Genomic DNA, 21092 nt, shown 5'->3' with positions numbered 1-21092 from the left:
CATTCGATTGGTTTACTTAATCAAATTCTGATGGACAATAAGCTATTTGATAACTAAGAAAAGAAAAACAGTTTCCAACTATGCTAGAATAATGTATTTAACGATACTAGGAAAAGAGAAGACGATTCCAAGAGTGATATAGGTACTACTGTGTTCTACACAAAATTTGGGTTAAAAGCCGATTTAAAGAAAAGAGATAAGGTTTCCAACTATGCTAGTATTTGATGATACCAGGAAAAGAGAAGATTCCAACAAATCTATAGTTAATACTGTGTTCTACGCAAAACTGGGTATAAAAGCTCTTAAAACAAATAAATCAGAAGAGACCTCATGAAATGTTAATACATTAAACGCGGTTAGCTGGTCAGCGAGCGATAGCGCCGCAGCTAATACTATAATTAAAATATACACCGCATTACTCAGCGCTTTAACTGCTTGAATATATAATATTTATGAGCTTATTCGCTTCTCTCTTGCGGTTATTCTATCGAGTTTTTTAATGATATTTTTGCTTTTATGTTCTTGAGATTTGCAACGAAAGTCTGTATAAATGATTTGACTCTACATTTATTTATTTATAACATTTAGTATTGTCCATCTATTTGTAACATTTAGTTTTATAGCATTCAATTCATTTTTGTAAATATATTTATTAAACAGTCATTTTGTTTCGAACAAGAAAGCGGAAAATAGTTTCGTTAAATTATTTAAAATTATTATATTTAGCATAATAATTTACTCATTGATCAACAATCCAACCACTGAAATCACGCTCGCACACTAAACCACAACAAATCCGATTGCGAAATATCGATACAATCACATCACTATAACGTACACGCGAGCGAAACACGACCGCACACGACGAAGCGGCGCTACCAACTGACAACTGAGTATACGCGTCCATTCAACCGCGCGTGCGCGGCGTGTCTACCTGCCTTACATAGAGACTTAAACCTTAATATATTCAACATAGAGTTCAAATTCGTTTGTTGTTGTCACAGCCACCTGTACAAGTGTGCAGGGTCGGAAGTCCACGATGCAGTGTCATTTCCACATTGCTTCCCTAATAAAAATGTGATTTGCCCCGCGCCGGGCGGAATGATTACGCGGCGGGGTGTATAAATAGCGGCGTATCGACGCGGCTGCGTTCGCTCTTGTTGTGTAAACAATTGACGGATTGAGAGCCACTGTGTGTAATCTGAATGGTTTATTGGCGGAAGAAACTAGATAGATAGATAGATAGATAACTCGTTTATTCATAGAACACAAAAAATATAGGTACATAATATAAACACAAAACATAAAATCAATTAACAGAAACAAAAACACACGGTATATTAAAAGAAACGGATACATTTAATGTGCACAGTGTTCTACAAACAGGCCTTGGCTCAGCATGAATGTCGGGATTGAAAAACCCCGACGCTGATATTCTGCCAAAGCCTCTAGAGGGCAGAAAAATAAATAAACTTAAATAAATAAACAATTAATAAATAAAGTTAAAAATATAGGGAGCTAAAGGAAAAATAATGGAATAATATTAGAAGGTATATAGGTAATATCAATAAATAGCAATACACAATATCAAAAATAGATAACACGATACTATAGGTTCACGGCAGAAACAGGACTGTGCAAATGAGGAAAATAAATAGATAAATTAGAAAAATTATTGATTAGATTTTTGGATACCTAAAAGGTGGTCCCGATAAACAGTTTTAAATCTTAATTTGCTACAAATGTTGCGCATGGGTGGAGGAATGTCGTTCCAACATTTTGTTGCACAGTACTTGAAACTGCCGCGGAAGGCCATAGTTCTGTGTTTTGGTACAGAGAAAATGTTGGTTCCGAGTCTTACTGGGTTACGACCACCATCTTTTCGCCACATAAGCTTCTCAAATAAGTAAGCTGGGCGTTTGGTCTTCAAGAGGTCGAACAGAAAGCAAGCCATAAATAGTTTTTGTCTACCTTTCATATTTAGAATATTTGCTGAGTTTAGGAAAGGTGTGATGTGAGATCTAGGTGGGACATTAAAACAATATCTAATGCAAGCATTCTGAATTCTCTGAATCAAATGTTGTGATCGCTGAAGAAGGCTGAACTAGATGGTATTGTTGTACGGAATGCGCAAGATGGATATTGGTATCTTTGTCTAGATATTAGATATAACAATAATTCTTTGAATACATACTTTTATCTCATCTGATTATTAAATAAGCCTTTAGTATTTGAGTATATGAGTATATCTGTAATTTTGTGTACAGTACATATACAATTTGTACATATACCTTATTTTAAACGTATATTCTGCATTATTACAAAATTGGACACAAATGAAAACGCTTAAGTATATTATTTTAAAATTTAAAAGGGATACATTATTAAATAATTCACGACGCCATTATATTCACCACCAGGTAAATAAATGTATTCAATTCACAATGCAGCGCAAAGTTGCGAGGTATATCAACGTGACGGGCAATTTACACGGACTACCGGCTGTTGCGTCTGTGAAACGTTGACTCTAGTGATGTGCCTTTAGTTTATCGATAAAAACATAATCAGATTGTGTACACTTTCAATTTCGTGTATAGATTAATTTATCAATTGACATACGTAAATAAGATGCGATATGTAAAATGCTATGATTCATAAATTATACTATGTACATAATCACATGTTAAGAAAAAAATCATGTCATTCAAGTTTCTAAAAAATATTCACACAAATAACAATCGACATGTATATGACATACTTCGCTCATACTATTTTAAAAGTAATTAAATATGAAAAGTATCGATATTCGATTGTCACATCACGAGCAGTGCTTTTAGCTCGCCCCCTCAGCGAGACGGTCCACACATGCATGCATCATAGACAGAATTTGTTTATTATTTGCTTAATACCGTCGCTTTTAGCTACCGGCTGCAGTCAAAGCAATATTTGCGCACGCATTTGCATTTAAATTACATAATATGTCTATGTATTCATACTTTTGTTACTTGAAATTGATAACTATGATTGAGCTTTCAATTATTGCCTCTTAAGAGTTTTATTTATACGCATTTTCTAGTCAGATAAACAAATATAATTACCTAATTAATAAATATGTATAGATATACAGAATAGTAAAATGGTATAAGAAATATGTATAGATATACATATTTCTTATACCATTTTACTATTCTGAATTTAGTAATATTCGCATAGAATAATCGAACGTGAAATGCTTAAAATATAATAATAAATCTTTATACCCGTCTATAATTATAATAGCTCTACATTTAATCAACTCTCAACCACAAACGCTAATCAACTTGATCCTTCCAACACACGGGCCGAGACTATCAATACATCCTTAACATTCCTACAGAATCCCAAAACATTCGCCTACAAGAATCAAGTAACAGATCGCAGCCCTATCGCGTCTACAAGAATGAGGCGTCAGATCGCAGCCCTGGTACACAATTTATACTTGTCAGTCGACAGCCCTAGCGCGCTACATCGCTGTACTGTAGACAAACATAAGTACTCGAACGCTACGTAAGCTACAGATCTCCACTAACCACTTCGTTGAGGCGCATGCGCTGTGCGGCTCGCGTAGAGTTACGAAGGAATAGACAAACCTTTGGCGGCGATATTTATATTTTTTGTGCTTACCTGTAACAATTGAAGGAATCATTAATAAAATTTATTGACAATAAGATGACATTTAAATTATTTAATTATATGTTTGTTTTTTTGGAACAAAAAGAAAATAGTTTTCATTTCGGTTGATTAGTATTCTTGCTAATAATTTCTAAATATCGTAAATATTTCCCATAAATGGTTTTAAAATAAAAGAAAACGAACTATTTATATTCCTCTTTATACTCTGCTGATATAAACTATACAATAGAGCTAACAACTAACAATAGCCTTACGTACATTAATTCATCAATCATTTTCTCAAGTACTCTAAACCGCCTTATCACATAAGACGACTTCACCACAAACTTCAACTCTCTCCGTGTCAGCGGCGACAGCGTATTAGTATCGCAAATCGCATTAGTTCACTCTACACCCGTCTACGGGGAGACAGCGCAAGGGGTCGCACGCCGGTAGGGTTGCCAACCGTACTTTAATATTATATATTACAAGCTTTCCGCCCGCGGCTTCGCATGTTTTGTCTATTAACTTAAAATTATATACTCAAAACTTCCTCTTGAATCATTCTCTTCACTAAATAAACATTAAATGTCAAGAAGCTTATCAGACTTAATAAAAACAAAAAAAAATCTATTGAAAGATGCATGAAGTGCTAAAAATATATTGTTTCAAATATAAAAAATTTACGTGTAAAAGATAAATAGGTTTTTGAAACTTCTCTAAGCGCGTTAAGAGTAAAATTTCAAGGTAATGTCATGGCAATACCATCACGTCATGGAGTAAAGCGAAAATTTATTTTTATTTTTGAATCTTGCCAAAGAAGTTTCACTTCTGATACGTGTGCTCGGCACACACGCTTTTTTTTACTAAAATATTATATCTAGTTAAAAAGCTATTGGTAACCCTACGCCCGGGCCCCCTCTAATCACGCTGCACGACGCGCCGGCCACTCCGCCCGGTGGCCCCGCCGGGGACACAGTTAATTGCTGTATTAACGGGGCTCTGCAGATTTACGACGTGTGTGTGGATTGTTTGCGGTATATTGTAAGATTTGAATATTAATATGCGATAAATAGATGGGGTGAAAAATAGAAGTTGTTGATCAACAGTTCATTTTAGAAAGATAACCACTATTTTTAAACTGTACTATATAAAAAAAAATGTTATCTCTCTTAGAGGCATACATACCTTATTAATAAAAAGTACATTATATTTAAGTGACTATGTATTACACTGCTATGTATATATTATCATAGTAACTACGCCATAATGCAATTCACATAATCAAAGCAAATCAAAATCAACATAATGCAATGCATCAGACACCATCGGCTAATCGGTAATTAATGAGATTGCTGATCCGCCCGACCCCGCCCGAGGGGCCGAATTGATTCGTATATTAATGCCTCCATGGAGAATTAGCTTTGTGATTTAAATTTGAGATTGAGACTAATTTATTTGACTTTCGGTGATTAAGCGTTATGAAGATTAACATTAGATATTATATTGTATGTATCAAATTTCTTTTGTTCACTCTGCTATTTCTATGATCGATGTTTAATGAATCGTATTTACTGAATCATCTGCATAAATATTGAATACATCTTTCTTAACTTTTTATCATCTTTAAACTGCCAGCATGTCAATCATTAGCTAATAAATATTTCAGTTTTATTTTATACAGTTATATATAAAATAAAACTGAAATATTTATTAGCTAAAGATAGGCAAGGCAATTGTATACAGTAAAAACTTTATAAAACACAATCAGCAATGTTCTATAGATTGAATTAACTAATAAAGCAAGCATACATCCAGCCGTTCCGCAGACGCCGCTAGTTATACGAGTACACGCGAATGCTCAAGTCGGCAACTGTCTGCTAATCACTAAACTTTATCTGCAGACTGCCGCTCCGCGTAGTGAAGTGACAGCGCTTTCCTATTACCTTTTCATTTTCAACGCCATTTATTTTACCATTTCTGTTATTTATTAGGTTGAATAATTAAAGTATTATGTAATGTTTATTAATGTGAATAGAATTATACACCGTCTACATTGGAATTTGTTATCCACCTGTACATAGATAATCAAGGTACACAAAACAATATCAGTCAGAGAAGATTTTTCAACATGACTATCAACGAAGTTTCCATCGCAATAACCATTTACAACATTTGAATTAATTACATTTTCTTGCAGTGTAGATATTATCGACATAAACCATCGACATCGCACATCACTACGCTCACTTAACAGACTACAGTCGCTCGCATCCATTGCTCCGTCTGCCATGTACGAATAAATTATATATTGCTATGATTTTGATATACCTACGTCCGCCATCAATGTGCAGAGTTGATGCGCCTCGCATCGAAATATTATCTAGAGATTGGATCCATAAGTAATATTATTTATGTATACAAGATGTATATGATTTTGTATGAATAAAAGATGTAAAATGGGAATTGCGCAGTCTGAATTTATTAGCATAGAGTTATGCTTTTGATTCGTCCATTTAATAAGTTAAGACACTTTTAAAAGTATCGCACAACAATGTTCTTTGTTTATAGTTAAAAAAACTGACACTATTATTTACTAGCTTATTTTACATACGAATAACAATAACAATTATAGATCAATACAATTTATCGAGCTGTAGAAACTCTACATTTTCATAAAATCATACCAACCACATCGCAAACATGCGTATCATTCTTACATACATCCTAAATCATTCGTGTCACTGTACCATTAGCGGCTCTCTCACTAAATCCAACAACATAATATAATGTGGCGTGTCTACGTGTAGCGTGCTCTGTGGCGGGCCGGGGCGCTACCGGCGAAACGCAAGTGGTTGCCGCGGCGTAGTCTTGCGCATGCGCGGTACGTGACGTGTCTCCGTTGAAACGTGCGGTACGAGATTTAGATACATGTAGGTAAGACTTCAATTCTAATAAGAAAAGATTTAGATGTAAAATAGCAGTGGTGGGCCAGGCCAAGTTTGTTGGTGGTCAATAATAAGCAATTTCCATGGTAACAGAAATGATAAGCGAAATATATTAATATAACCTACACTAATTCTGACCCTGGCATTAGGGATAACGAGATTGATACGTTAAAAACCCAAATGACCATTTGTTAATAATGTTGAAGGTTCACTGCTAAGTACCACCTCTCAAAAGGGTAATTTATTTAATGACTACTTGCGATTTTCCAAGACAATTTGGTGAAATTGTTGAATCCGAGCACTTAAGCTAAATAAATCCAAGGCGGGTTGTAATCTCAGTTTATTTCAAAATAGCAATGGAAACGCGCATCTAGCGACCCGAAGATTAAGCGCTCGTAAAAAGAGGGTAGAACTAACGTCTTGATATAGAGTGCTCCGTTGTTAAACAGACGATTTTACACCCTATGCTTAACTAATATGAACTAAAATCCCCAAACACGACCCAACGATGTAATATACGACTAGGCGTTGCTATTCAAACGATTTCGAACTTTATGTAGAGCGTATACGTGCTAAAATTGTCTAGACATGTTGATATGTTTTAATGTATGACACATGTCCATTTTCGTAAAGACTTTCAGGACTTCCGAATGTTTGTTTCGCGGTCGATTTGTGTTGTTCCGTATTGTAGAGTTTATTACTATGGGAATAGGGGATATAATGGATTGTTTGCGTGCGGGGATTATTTAACGTCGGTAGATATTATGTATGACTTATAAGCGGCTATAAAAATAGAATGGGGGAGTTTTTGTGAAGGTGAGGGGTCGTTTTACACACTAAGTGTAGTGGGGAAGGACATACTGAATACTCAACTATTTTTAAGTGTGGTACTGAGCCAGGCTTCACATTCATTACATATTTGAAGGTATTGAAGCAAAAAGTAGTATAGACAGGGTGTTTCCAATTGACAATAAATAAGAGCTCTAGTTACTCTAGTTATACCAACTAAACAACCAACACTGACATCTTTATTGTTTGAAAACAAAGACGCACTTTAATTATATAATGTAATAGGGAAGACTAACAACAGGCAAGTGTCAGTTACACAGAATTTAGGTCAGTTATCGTTCTTGTATATTAACAATTATAAATTGTCGAGAAACATTTTTGCCAACTAGCAATTACTTATTTACTTCCCTACTTCCCTGAATCAAATCAAATTTATGTATTTTACTAAGCCATATGTCAGTAAAAAATATGTGTTATTAACCAAGATTCTAACATCATCTGTCCTTATGTAACACACACAAGCATACACATTATAATAAAACGTCGTTTACACAAAAAAATCGTATTCTCCGCATATAAAGCGCTTGTACGGTTCGTTTAAAGGGGAAAACACATAATCGGGTGACGCGCGACCGACATGATCCCCGCGCCGTGTCAATCGGAGGGGGGAGGAGGCAGGGCTGCCCACACACTTCTTATTGTAATAGAAGTGATAATGAGATAGATAACATAGCATATAGTTTATGTAAAATATATATACAGTATAATAAGTTAAACCAATCACAACTAGATTTATTATCATTGATAAAATAGGTTTCCATCATTTAAACTTTTCAATATATTATGCCAATGTATATCCTAAGCACTATTGATGTTGATTTTGGAACATAATAATTAATAAGTAACATTAAACTCAATCTAAAAATCAGTAACATATTTATTAAGTGTACAACGTCCAACTGACTCCATCTACACCAATAAATCTTACAATCACATCTCGCGACAGCCCTAACCGCAAGTCGGTTGGGAGGTCCCCCCCCACACGTCTGCACGACCCCCCCACCACCGCCGCCATTAGCCCCGCTCCCGGGTGAATGATTCCAGTTGCCCAATAAAGCAGAACGCTGCCGGAACGCGCGCCCCGTGTGTAAAGCCGGGTATCCACTTAGGTTCGCCGTGGATTGCGAACAATGTGTGCTCCGCGAACGTGAACGTGTATAGTGTACACACTTAAGCTGCAACATCAGTGCTCCTGTCGGAGCGCTAAATTCCGCGCTCCGGTCTCCAGTAGACACACGACAGACGGACGGTGCAAACATGCCGCCTCCAGAATTAGTAGGAAGTGCAGCTTATATTTTGATACATTATATTGTGATGGAATACAAACAACCTCCTCAATTTTGGCAAGGTAATATGAATAAGGGAAGAAGAAATAATGAAATAATGCATATATTCATCATTTCATCGGACCACTCCATGTTCGCGAACTTAACAAACACACGCTCGCGTCCACGAACAAACTGCGCTCCCCTTTGAGTTCGCGCAAAAAACCGCTTCCGGAGCGCTCCGCCGTGCTCCGATCGTGCTCCAGTCGCGCTCCGCGATCACGACGTATCCATTATGTTTGGTTTGCGGAGCGGGCGCGTTCGCAAACCACGGCGAACCTAAGTGGATACCCGGCTTAAAGCGAATGCGAGGCGATATGTGTATTTTAATGTATTTATATGGATTAGGAATATTTTCTTTGTGTATGAATATGATTAAGTTGATGTTAACATGGAGACAAATTATTACGAAAAAGAACCGTCAAATAATAATACATAAACAAAGATTTTGCCTCTTTGTGGAGTCATCATTATTTCTCAGGCATATAAAGTTTTCAAATAGTGCCTTTCACAACAGAAGATTTGCAATTCAACAATATTAGATTACTATTTAATGTTTGTACGTTTTTAATCTGCCTTTATTTACTAGTTTTGGGCACTATATAACAACAAATGTATCGTAGATCGCTTCCGCCTCTATTTCGCACTGAACCCTCGAGTACATCGGATCGCGTCGAGCCGTAAACACGACGCGACTAACGCCACTCGTCTACGCGCCGTTGAGATGCGCTACGGAGCGTTCACACGCTACACACTGCGCTACGTATTGTCGTTGGTAGGCAGCGGTTCTACGAAGCGTTTTTTCATGGAAGACATATTTATTGATCAGTTTTCTTATCGCATTTTTGCGTTATAAAAAATATTTTATTATTCAACATTCTTATAACTTTATTGATGATATTACTACTTGAAACACGTACACGTAGTAAAAAAGTCTAGAAGAAGTTAGTTACTTCTGCATTTTGTTTCTTTTTATCGTAAACAATCAAATCCTAAAAATAATTTATTAAGTACCTAATTTTATCCTACTTATTTCCAAATACTAAGCGTTCGAGCGTCAGTCGATAATTTATTATAACATCCTAAGTATGAAGCGGCGTAGCACCTTCGTAGAACATATTTTAAAGTACATCATAAAGAGGCGCCTCGTAAACATGTAACCCCACTCCTCAACGGGTCACCGAGACGTGCTCTCTCAATCTCATGTAATAAACCTACTTATGTCGGACGGAACATCTACATGTAAGGTGCTACAACTTGAACAACTAGTGCTACGAATTGTAACAAAATTTCCGCCAAATATTCTAAATAATGAATGCGACGCGCCTACTGTTGTTTGACAAAGCTTGATATGAACTCTATGAGGCATTAACACGCAAAAAAGTACTACGGATAATACAATGCGTTTCACCTACATAACGAACATATTATATTTTTACTTTTATTATTTGATGAAAATATATGTAGTGTAAATTACATTCATCTCAGTTAATTAAATTCAGTAACTGTTGTTACTGAATTGAATGTAAGACGAGCTCATCTATCACACTACCGTAGCACGCTGCTACGAGAACTGCCGTAGCCCCTCGCTACGCCGCTAATAACATTAATTAGCGCTACCTCCTAGCGCTAGTGTACGCAAAGTGTTTCAATTGGACTCCCGAGCGCAGCCGTTGAAATATCAGCGTTGGCGCGACTCCAAAACTATCTCATTACCGAAACATCTTCCGCATCGGAACCGGGACTGGCAATTTTATTATATCCCACTTATAGTCCATTGAATGAGTCCCTCCAAGGGGGGTCTAGAGTGCGTGAGTTAGTAACGTAAGATGTTTCTTCGGAAACATGTCAAGAGTCCCTAGGTTATAAACATACTAAAACCCCGGGACACTAGGAGGAGCCGCAGAGTGGGGGGAGGGGGGAAATGAGTCCATTTTTTCATTTTTCGCTTAAATCTCAAAAACGGTACATGTTAGAGAAAAACTTTCAAGGAAAAGTTGAAAGGCTATAAAATTATCTACAAGTTGTACCTAAATCATTTTTTCCTATATCCTACCGTTTCTGAGTTATACGCAGTAAAAAATGATTTTGGCTCAAACAATTTCCCCATCCCATACTACACATCAATCGATCAAAAAATATTTATTTCTTCCAAAAAACTCAAATGTGCAACTTGTGACCGGTACTGATAGATTGCTCTTAATTAGGTCTATAATTGTAAAATAAACACATTCCTCCATGGAAGCCTTTAGGAGGAATCGATTGTCAAAATATTATATTAGGGCAGTTTGAGTTTCTGAACTTGATCTTTTTATTTTTTTCTTCCAAAAAACTCAAAAGCGCAACTTGTGACCGGTACAGATAGATTGCTCATAATTAGGTCTATCATTGATAAAAATACTAGATTCCACCACGGAGGCGTTTACGGGGAATTGAATTTTATTAGGGTAGTTACGATACTTGAACTTTTTATTTTTTTTCTTTCAAAAAACTCAAAAGTGCAACTTGTGACCGGTACCGATAGATTGCTCATAATTAGGTCTATCATTGATAAAAAAACCAGATTCCACCATGGAGGCGTTTAGGAGGTATTGAATTTTATTAGGGTAGTTACGATACTTGAACTTTTTAACTAACTGTCCTAATAAAATTCAATTCCCCGTAAACGCCTCCATGGTGGAATCTGGTATTTTTATCAATGATAGACCTAACTATGAGCAATCTATCGGTACCGGTCACAAGTTGCACTTTTGAGTTTTTTGGAAGAAAAAAAATAAAAAGTTCAAGTATCATAACTACCCTAATAAAATTCAATTCCCCGTAAACGCCTCCGTGGTGGAATCTAGTATGTTTATCAATGATAGACCTAATTATGAGCAATCTATCTGTACCGGTTACAAGTTGCACTTTTGAGTTTTTTGGAAGAAAAAAAATAAAAAGTTCAAGTTCAGTAACTCAAACTACCCTAATATAATATTTGACAATCGATTCCTCCTAAAGGCTTCCATGGAGCAATGTGTTTATTTTACCAATTATAGACCTAATTAAGAGCAATCTATCAGTACCGGTCACAAGTTGCACTTTTGAGTTTTTTGGAAGAAAAAAATAAAAAGATCAAGTTCAGTAACTCAAACTACCCTAATATAATATTTTGATAATCGATTCCTCCTAAAGACTTCCATGGAGGAATGTGTTTATTTTACCAATTATAGACCTAATTAAGAGCAATCTAATAGTACTGGTCACAAGTTGCACTTTTGAGTTTTTTGGAAGAAAAAAAAAATAAAAAGTTCAAGTATCGTAACTACCCTAATAAAATTCAATTACGCGTAAACGCCTCCGCGGTGGAATCTGGTATTTTTATCAATGATAGACCTAATTATGAGCAATCTATCTGTACCGGTCACAAGTTGCACTTTTGAGTTTTTTTGGAAGAAAAAAATAAAAAGATCAAGTTCAGTAACTCAAACTGCCCTAATATAACATTTTGACAATCGATTCCTCCTAAAGGCTTCCATGGAGGAATGTGTTTATTTTACCAATTATAGACCTAATTAAGAGCAATCTATCAGTACCGGTCACAAGTTGCACATTTGAGTTTTTTGGAAGAAATAAATATTTTTTGATCGATTGATGTGTAGTATGGGGAAATTGTTTGAGCCAAAATCATTTTTTACTGCGTATAACTCAGAAACGGTAGGATATAGGAAAAAATGATTAAGGTACAACTTGTAGATAATTTTATGGCCTTTCAACTTTTCCTTGAAAGTTTTTCTCTAACATGTACCGTTTTTGAGATTTAAGTGAAAAATGAAAAAATGGACCCATTTCCCCCCTCCCCCCACTCCGGGGCTCCTCCTAGTGTCCCGGGGTTTTAGTATGTTTATTACCTAGGGACTCTTGACATGTTTCCGAAGAAACATCTTACGTTACTAACTCACGCACTCTAGAACTTTTTATTCAATGGACTATTATAGTACTCTGCTCGTTACTTACGAGATATAATTAGTGTCTGTTTATTTTGGAACTGTCCATGATTAGGTTATATAATCATCGTGATCATTATTTTACGGCTGAACTGGATTTGTTTTCTATTCATAATCAGTACCAAAAATTTTAGCTGTGATTGAAATAACATTTTTTTAGTAATACAAGGCAATAAAATTCCAATTATAGGTTGCGGAATCAATTTTGCACCTTTTACTATATAGGCCAAAGCATAAGACCATTTCATTAAACAAACTCATAATTCAAAAATACCTTTTAACAAAAACCTTCCTCTCAAAGAGTACTCAATAACATTTAAAATTCATTTAAACAGATCCGATGCATTGAAAAAAGCAATACTTCCGTGTCACATGGCAGCTACAGTTTAAACGTGAAACAAAGTCGATAGAATCGCTGCAGCGTAGAAACAAAAGGCGGCGATATCGACAACAGCGTCGAGCACCCTCGTACGCTGAGTGCGTTAGTGATGTAAAGCGTATCGATAGTTACACAAATATTATTGATATTTTTAGTGTGTCATGTTTATCATAGACCATTTTGAATTAATACATGTTAAGCAAAGTGGTTTATTTAAAAATGAATTAACCATGTCGTCTGCTTATCTTTTGACACACACTGTACAGAATGAAAAATACCGCATAAGTACTTCCGTAAATGCTAAAACACCTTCCAAAGCTATTTAAAAGATAAATTATTCAAAACGTGCCTTAAAATTTCCCTGCAATGAATCATTGGTTCAATTAACGTTCAAGTAACGTCCAAAAGAACATTTTAATCAAACAAATCAAAAACTCTACAACCAAAAACATCGATACTACCAAGCCCATCACTAGTAAAGTGCAGCTACACAATACGAGCGCTATCGACGCCGGCACCGCGCTGCTGACGCCGCTATAGCTCGATTGTACAACACTACACTGTATCGGAGATGCGAGATATGTTTATTAACTTTGATACCTTTGGTGGGTAGTTGGAAACTATTTGCAATATTGTTATATTAGTGATACAAGAATGTATAGACACAACGGATAGTAACACTATACTGTTATCAAATTCGAATAGAGTTGTAGAAGATAATAGGACTGTTAAAATTTAACCCTTTTGAGAGATGGTTTTCGAGAAGACAAACGAAATATCTATGCAAACATTAAAATTGCAACAGCTTCCACAACCCGACCGACCTCCAACTTACCCTAACCAAACAGTCCATCTAACTTGACTATCAATATTCAACATCCACATTGATACAAGACCAATCAAACGGATTCACCTCTGCGATGCAATAATGCGGATTATCGGAAAGCCATTCGTGGTGGGCGGTGGAGGGAGGAGAGCACCTGTTACCGTGTATGATAATTCCGAGCTTGGATGTGAAGAAAATAACATTTTTACGACTATATTGTGCATGTAACCAATTTTTAAAACAAAGATATAACTTGAGTATTCCATTCGCGACGCTTACAATACAATATGAGGAAAACACGCAATTACATCATGATTGACAAAAGGTCATCAGTTACAAACATTCATTAACTTTTGCCAGTTTATTTTGACAAAATATGCCAATCCCAACAGATCACTGCTTGTAACGAATAACCATCATACCCCCCTTATACTAATCTATTCAAAAGCCTCTCAAATCAACCGACAAACAAACACAGTCACTCCTTAACCCTTAACACGGCAAGCCCTGAAATAATGTACCCAGATATGACCTGAATTGGTTTTAGTGATAGTTATTGATTAAAAAATACTATAGTGGAGAAAAAAATAAAACAAATTTTCTGTAAGTAGGTTTTTCAGGATGTCCGTTAAAACGGCCTTTGCCAAGAACCCCGTCTACATTGCTGTCTCAAAAAACGGACAACGCTGTCATACAGCTTATAAAATAAGAATGAAAAAATATAAAATTCACTTAATATAACACAATTGAAAATAATTTCAAGTAGCATTTTATTGTTTTATTGTAACACAGTATTTTCACTATCTATTATAACAAAAAATTCTTCAATTTTAACTAAATACCTAACAAATGATAATTGAGCCCTCTCGAGCTCAATCACACTATTTAGATGTGAGGAATGTTAAAGAACATTTATTATTTCGTGTCAAGCAACCTTTGGTTTCATTTAATACAAAATATAATAATGGTTTTTCTAAAATGTGAAGTGATATTTGGCCGATGATGACATTTAGACGAAATGCATGTGGAGGTCGAGGAACTCCCGGTTCTATTGTAGACCCAACAGATTTAACTGATCTTAAATTATATTCGTCATTATGAACATAATTAAAAATAATTCTACATATAATTAAAGACATTTAAGCAAGAAAATCCCATAAAAGTGATATTTTATTAAAGTACGAATCATGGCAACGTCCGTTTCTTGGGACATGCCAATGAGTTCTTAGTTACTTGTATCTACGGCACTGTCCCAAAAAACGGACCTGCTATATTTTGAATATTTTGTTATAGAATTATTTGAATGTTTCTTAATCTTTAGAGCAAAAACAACAGTTTATCTCACCTGGAAGTTAAATCAATAGTAATCAAACATGGAAACTATTTCATTAAAGCTATTATTGACCAGAAACACAAACCATCACTAATTCCGGGAATCCCTAAATTCAACAGTCACCTAGCACACGAATCAAATGTTATCTATAATTGGCATGTAGGAGAAAAATAAAGGATTGTTATCGTACTTTCTCCGACGTAGTCAATTTTCTAGATTTTTTGGAACGTTCAAGATTTACACGGCAATAAGTACATGTACTAAAAAAGTGACAGAAAAGCTTTAAGGGTTAATCTCAATATACATAATACATATCCATCACCTACCATTATAGCATACAACATATTTGATACCAATACAAAGTTATGCACACGAATATCAATCTAGCAGAGACGCATTGCATAAGTTGAGCCGAATCAATTTTGGAGCCGCGTGACGTCACAGGGGATGGGGGTGGTTACAGGGGATGGGGGATCGAGATTATTATAAATTGAATATCATTCATGTTGCAGGTTAATGTTGATGTAAGTATATTAGCTGTTTGATGATAATTGTTAACTTGAAGGCTGTATCAGGGTTGATTATTTGTCATTTTCACTACTATAACGTACACGACAAAACTAAGGATCCAAATTTTATATTACCTACTCTATAGAATTAACAGAAGATAACTTCTATAATATTTTATTTCATTTTCAAGATAACATAAAGTAGAAAAGTACTAACATCATTAGACAGGAAGGAACATACTACAAATGCCTAATCTAATTATCACACTAATCACACTTTGTTTTAAAATATAGAGTTACCTTCTTTAAGCTTATAATTTAAATCTCATAGAAACTAGGCTTAAATAAAACAACAAATCGCTTCCGCCCATAACGCAAAATTATTCCACAAACAATCTAGTCAAAATACCAATATGTTGTGATATTCCCGACTTCCTCTCATAACAACGCGTTTCAGATACGAAACGTCCTATCTAAACCCATGTGAGAACAAAAATCATCCTTATTGCATAGCCTTAAAGTCTATTTTACCAAGTACAGAGCGTTATCGCTCACCCTTTTTACGTAATAGCAAATATGTTTCAATAAATTTCCCTAATATCATTCATGAACTTTCCGCTTTGAGATTTTTCTTATTTTGAACGAAAGCGTGGGCGGAACAACATAATGGTGCCGGGATTCAGATATAATATTATTCGTATGATTTAATATTCACAAATAACGGTACCGATACGTTATTGATTTGATTTATTGTGTGCTATCCGTCTTCATCGTTCATCTTGTTATGTTTGCACATTTCTGTAGTTTAATTAAAGTTTTTTTTTAAGCTCATTACTGTTTCCATAAATTTAGGTAATTTACACAAGCCATACGTCTAAAATTTTGATGTAGATAGACACTGTAAAATTGTTCAAAACATATTCTATAGCTCGGTGTACATTTTTTATGTTAATTAGTTATGTATACTTGAAACAAGAGTGGTCTCAAGATATATCCTTGTGGTACACCTGAACATGGCAACCCATGCATATTTATAATATATTAAAACTGATTATTTTCTAGTTAAACAAAAGAGTGTACTGTGTACTTATCCTATTAGACAATACTGTAATGATGTTAGTATTCAGGTGAATAACCATAGTTTTCAATGAAACACAATAGAAGATTATGTCAAAGGCCACTTGGTGTTCGTAATATAATAATGAGTGCGAGTTATGGAATGTTGCGTAATTTTTTTTATGCAACGTGGTTAATATTTCATAAACTTTATGTTTAACTGGATACAATGATATGTATCCTGATATCATAGTCGTTTTTAAAGGTGAGATGGCCAGCCTAACTAGTCGGCAGTAAGCCAAAATAGAGCATAACAATGAAATGAAATGAAATGAAATGATAATTTATTTGTAATTAATTAAGTAATTAATAAAGTAATTATTCAATCTCAGCAGAGTAATAACAAATAGTTCGATAATTACACAAACAAGAAGTAAAATACAGATCTACAGATGGATTATAAAACTAATTATCAGATTTCAAAATCTTAGTTATTAGAAAAGATTTTAAGAATTTTAAACACCATTTTTACCACATGACAAAACTTTAGTTACAAGTAAAGATTTTAAGAATTGAAACACTATTTTTATCACATTACAAAACTTAAAGTATGTACAAATTTTAAGATTCTTTTCAACATCAACTTTTTTTTTAAACACTAACTTTTTTTTAAACACCAACTTCACTAACCTTGATCGATCTTGCCGTGCGCGTGCGCATGCCCCGCTTGCACGTGCGCATGTCCCGTGGGCACGTGCGCGTGTGCGTGCGGGTGTGTGTGCGCGTGCGCGTGTGGGGGGGCGGGTAAGGCGCGACGCTCGGGCGCCTTGGGGCTGTGCCGCTTGCCGCGAGACACCACCAGGGACTGGGGGATCTGCGCACAAGGAACGGTGTGTTAGTGTGTGTAGTATACTTGTGTTGACGAAGTGGGTTCTATAAAAATATAAATAAATAAATATTTCAGGACAATTTTCACACACGGCACGATCTGATCCCATACTAAGCTTTCGCTTGTGTTATGGAAACCAGATGGCTGCTAAACATACATATATAATTTAAATAAATACTTATATAGATAATCAACACTCAGACACAGAGCAAACATCTATGTTCATCACACAAACATTTGCCCCGGGTAGGAATCGAACCCACGACCTCTGGCTTGGAAGGCAGGATCACTACCAACCAAGCCAACCGGTCAGTCCAATTCAATATATTATATTTTATATTTTGATTTTATAACTAAAAAAACACAATCATATACAATATAGAAATGAAATTAAAACTGTCCTAAAATGTGCTTGGAAATTTCAAACTATTAGAAACAAATGTTAAAGCAAAATCAAACTTTATATTGGAATTTGTACTCGAGGAAACATAACCAAGGCCGTTCAATATACACCATTTATTTTATATTAATTAAAATTCTTCAATATTTCATATAATGTATAAACTGGCTTATTAGAAGATCATATCGAAATGCTTATCAAGTCGAAATTCCAAATTTTTACAATAACTTATGACTACAATAACACAATTATACAGGGTTACAGGTTAAGTCGACCTATTCCTGTTAAGAGAGTGTAGTAGGGGTCAAAACAAACCGATTTGATCTTATAATACCATATCCAAAAGTTAGCCGTTGAAGAGTTATTGCAATTTTAATTTTTTTCTTGAAAATGCCACTTTATCTTCGCATTTAGCGTTTAATTTTTTATTTTACTTATTTGGTCTGGGTTTTTTTGAGTTTTTATGTAAAGGTTGAGTTAAACAATAATTCTCAGCAATAAAAATCCATATCGCTGCAAACAATTCAAAGAAATGGCTTTTAAACTAAAAATAATAACATTAAAGTAATTAAGTTAACTCGTTTTAAACAAAGATATTGAAAAAAATCTCTATGAAAATGTGTCTGCAGATGTTTTTAAAAACATGTGCATGTTCTTAGCTATGTAAAAAGGTATGATAACCTCAGGTAGCATTCGTAGATTCCAAGAAATCGGGGATAAACTTGGTATGGGGAAATAATTCTTAGAATAGCTCATTAACATCGGTCTAGTTATTATCTGCCTATGCGAACAATAAAGGGTTATGCCGCGTGATAGTGCGCGTGATTATGATGTCTCACTCACACGCTGCAACTATCTCGCTTCCACCTACTGGAGAGAGCGAGCAAGGTGATGGACGAAGCTGTATGGGGCGAAGGATGCCGCTTTGTATTTTTTAGTCTGCTTATGTGATTCGTCCGTAGTAGATGCGATTTCTGTGCTCCTCTGTGTATTGACAACGCGACTTGGCTTTCTTTTTGGACTGATTTTCTTCCGATTCTGTGACCGTGGCTCGAAACTGGACTTTGATTTTTGCTTGCGATTTGAATTTTCAAGATGAGTTCGTATACTTACGAAGAATATGCTGACATTTTGATGTGTTACGGGTTTTGTCAAGGTGTATCTGCACATGCTCGTGCGGAATACATGACTCGCTATCCTGACCGTCGTGCACTAGATGTTAGTGTCTTCGAAGGGACCTATCGTCGCCTTAAAGAAACTGGTTCGATTCTAAGACGACGAAAAAATTATGGACAGATGAGTCCAAATTTGATCAAGACGGTATCACAAACTACCATAACGCTCACTATTGGGCGTACTCCGAAAGCACGTGGCAATCCTAACAAGAAGAATCCAAAAAAATCACAAAGACGATTCAGTCTTTGTGTGTGGATGGGGATATTTTCAAATAAATTAATTGGACCATACTTCCTTCCGGACAACCTAAATGGTGAAAATTATGATACCTTTCTGCGCCAACATTTAAGCGACCTACTTGAAGACATACCCCTGACTTTGTTAAGAGACATGTGGTTCCAACATGATGGCTGCATATGCCCATTACAGAAGAAGTGTTAGAGAATGGTTAGCCATCAACTATCCAAACAGATGGATCGGAAGAGGTGGGCCCATACCATGGCCGGCTAGAAGTCCAGACCTAACCCACATGAACTTTTACGTATGGGGGCATATGAAGAGTCTGGTGTACAATGAGCCGAACCCGATTCCATCTGTTGATATTTTACGATAAAAAATTATCGATGCAGCCAATAAGATGAGGAACCAATTAACAACTGGGGTAGTCAAGAGTTCTCTGCGGAAAAAGTTTCGAATATGTGTTCGCAATAGAGGAAGACATGTTGAGCAGGAACTGTAAAGTTTTTAAGAAAAATAAATTATGACAAAATTTATTCTGATGTTGTACTTTACTAACACTGTCCCATGTTTATCCCCGATTTCTTGGAATCTAGGAATGCTACCTGAGGTTATCATACCTTTTTACATAGCTAAGAACATGCACATGTTTTTAAAAACATCTGCAGACACATTTTCATAGAGATTTTTTTCAATATCTTTGTTTAAAACGAGTTAACTTAATTACTTTAATGTTATTATTTTTAGTTTAAAAGCCATTTCTTTGAATTGTTTGCAGCGATATGGATTTTTATTGCTGAGAATTGTTGTTTAACTCAACCTTTACATAAAAACTCAAAAAAACCCAGACCAAATAAGTAAAATAAAAAATTAAACGCTAAATGCGAAGATAAAGTGGCATTTTCAAGAAAAAAATTAAAATTGCAATAACTCTTCAACGGCTAACTTTTGGATATGGTATTATAAGATCAAATCAGTTTGTTTTGACCCCTACTACACTCTCTTAACAGGAATAGGTCGACTTAACCTGTAACCCTGTATATTGTGTTATAGTCATAAGTTATTATAAAAACTGCCAAATACCGATTCGGACGTCACATTTTTTGATAATTTGTGATAATACGGGTAAGGTACGCGTTAAATGTGTGGAATTGCGTGTTGGAACTTCTGTCAAGTGTGTGTGGCGGTGTCAGTATTTGAGATGTGTTTATAGTCGATGCATATAAGTGGTCTACACTCTACGATATAATTAAGCGAAGTATACTTTTGTAAGGTATAATGTTTTGGCAAAATACAGATTTAATTTATTATTTATTTATTGAAGTGAAACTTCTTTATAAAAAAATTTAGTGTAACATTTTTTTGTTACGCGTGACATTTTTCCGTTACGCGCCATCTTTTTCTTATCCCTACCACGCGTATTCGACGTATTTCTGCATATAGTAAATTATTTTTTGAAAAATAAGGTCACAAAGAAGTTTCACTTCTTACGTGTAATACACGCACACAGTTTTTTATTAAGGTTCAT

The 21092-nt window shown here is 35.3% G+C and overlaps 1 protein-coding gene across 1 annotated transcript in view; it reads right to left on the bottom strand.

Annotated features, from left to right (window-relative positions):
- Positions 1–21092, bottom strand: part of px (MAP7 domain-containing protein plexus) — a 121408-nt gene that overhangs the window by 20509 nt on the left and 79807 nt on the right. The window contains exon 18 of the mRNA XM_090116502.1: positions 17553–17736. Within this exon, the coding sequence (XP_089972628.1) occupies positions 17553–17736 (184 nt within the window). The remainder of the gene's footprint in view (positions 1–17552; positions 17737–21092) is intronic.

This window comes from Colias eurytheme, chromosome 25 (genome assembly GCF_061535395.1).
Source record: "Colias eurytheme isolate Ceu_HAF_F1 chromosome 25, ilColEury1 Martin Lab GWU primary, whole genome shotgun sequence".
Lineage (NCBI taxonomy): Eukaryota > Metazoa > Arthropoda > Insecta > Lepidoptera > Pieridae > Colias > Colias eurytheme.
This window is presented reverse-complemented; position numbering and strand designations above follow the sequence as displayed.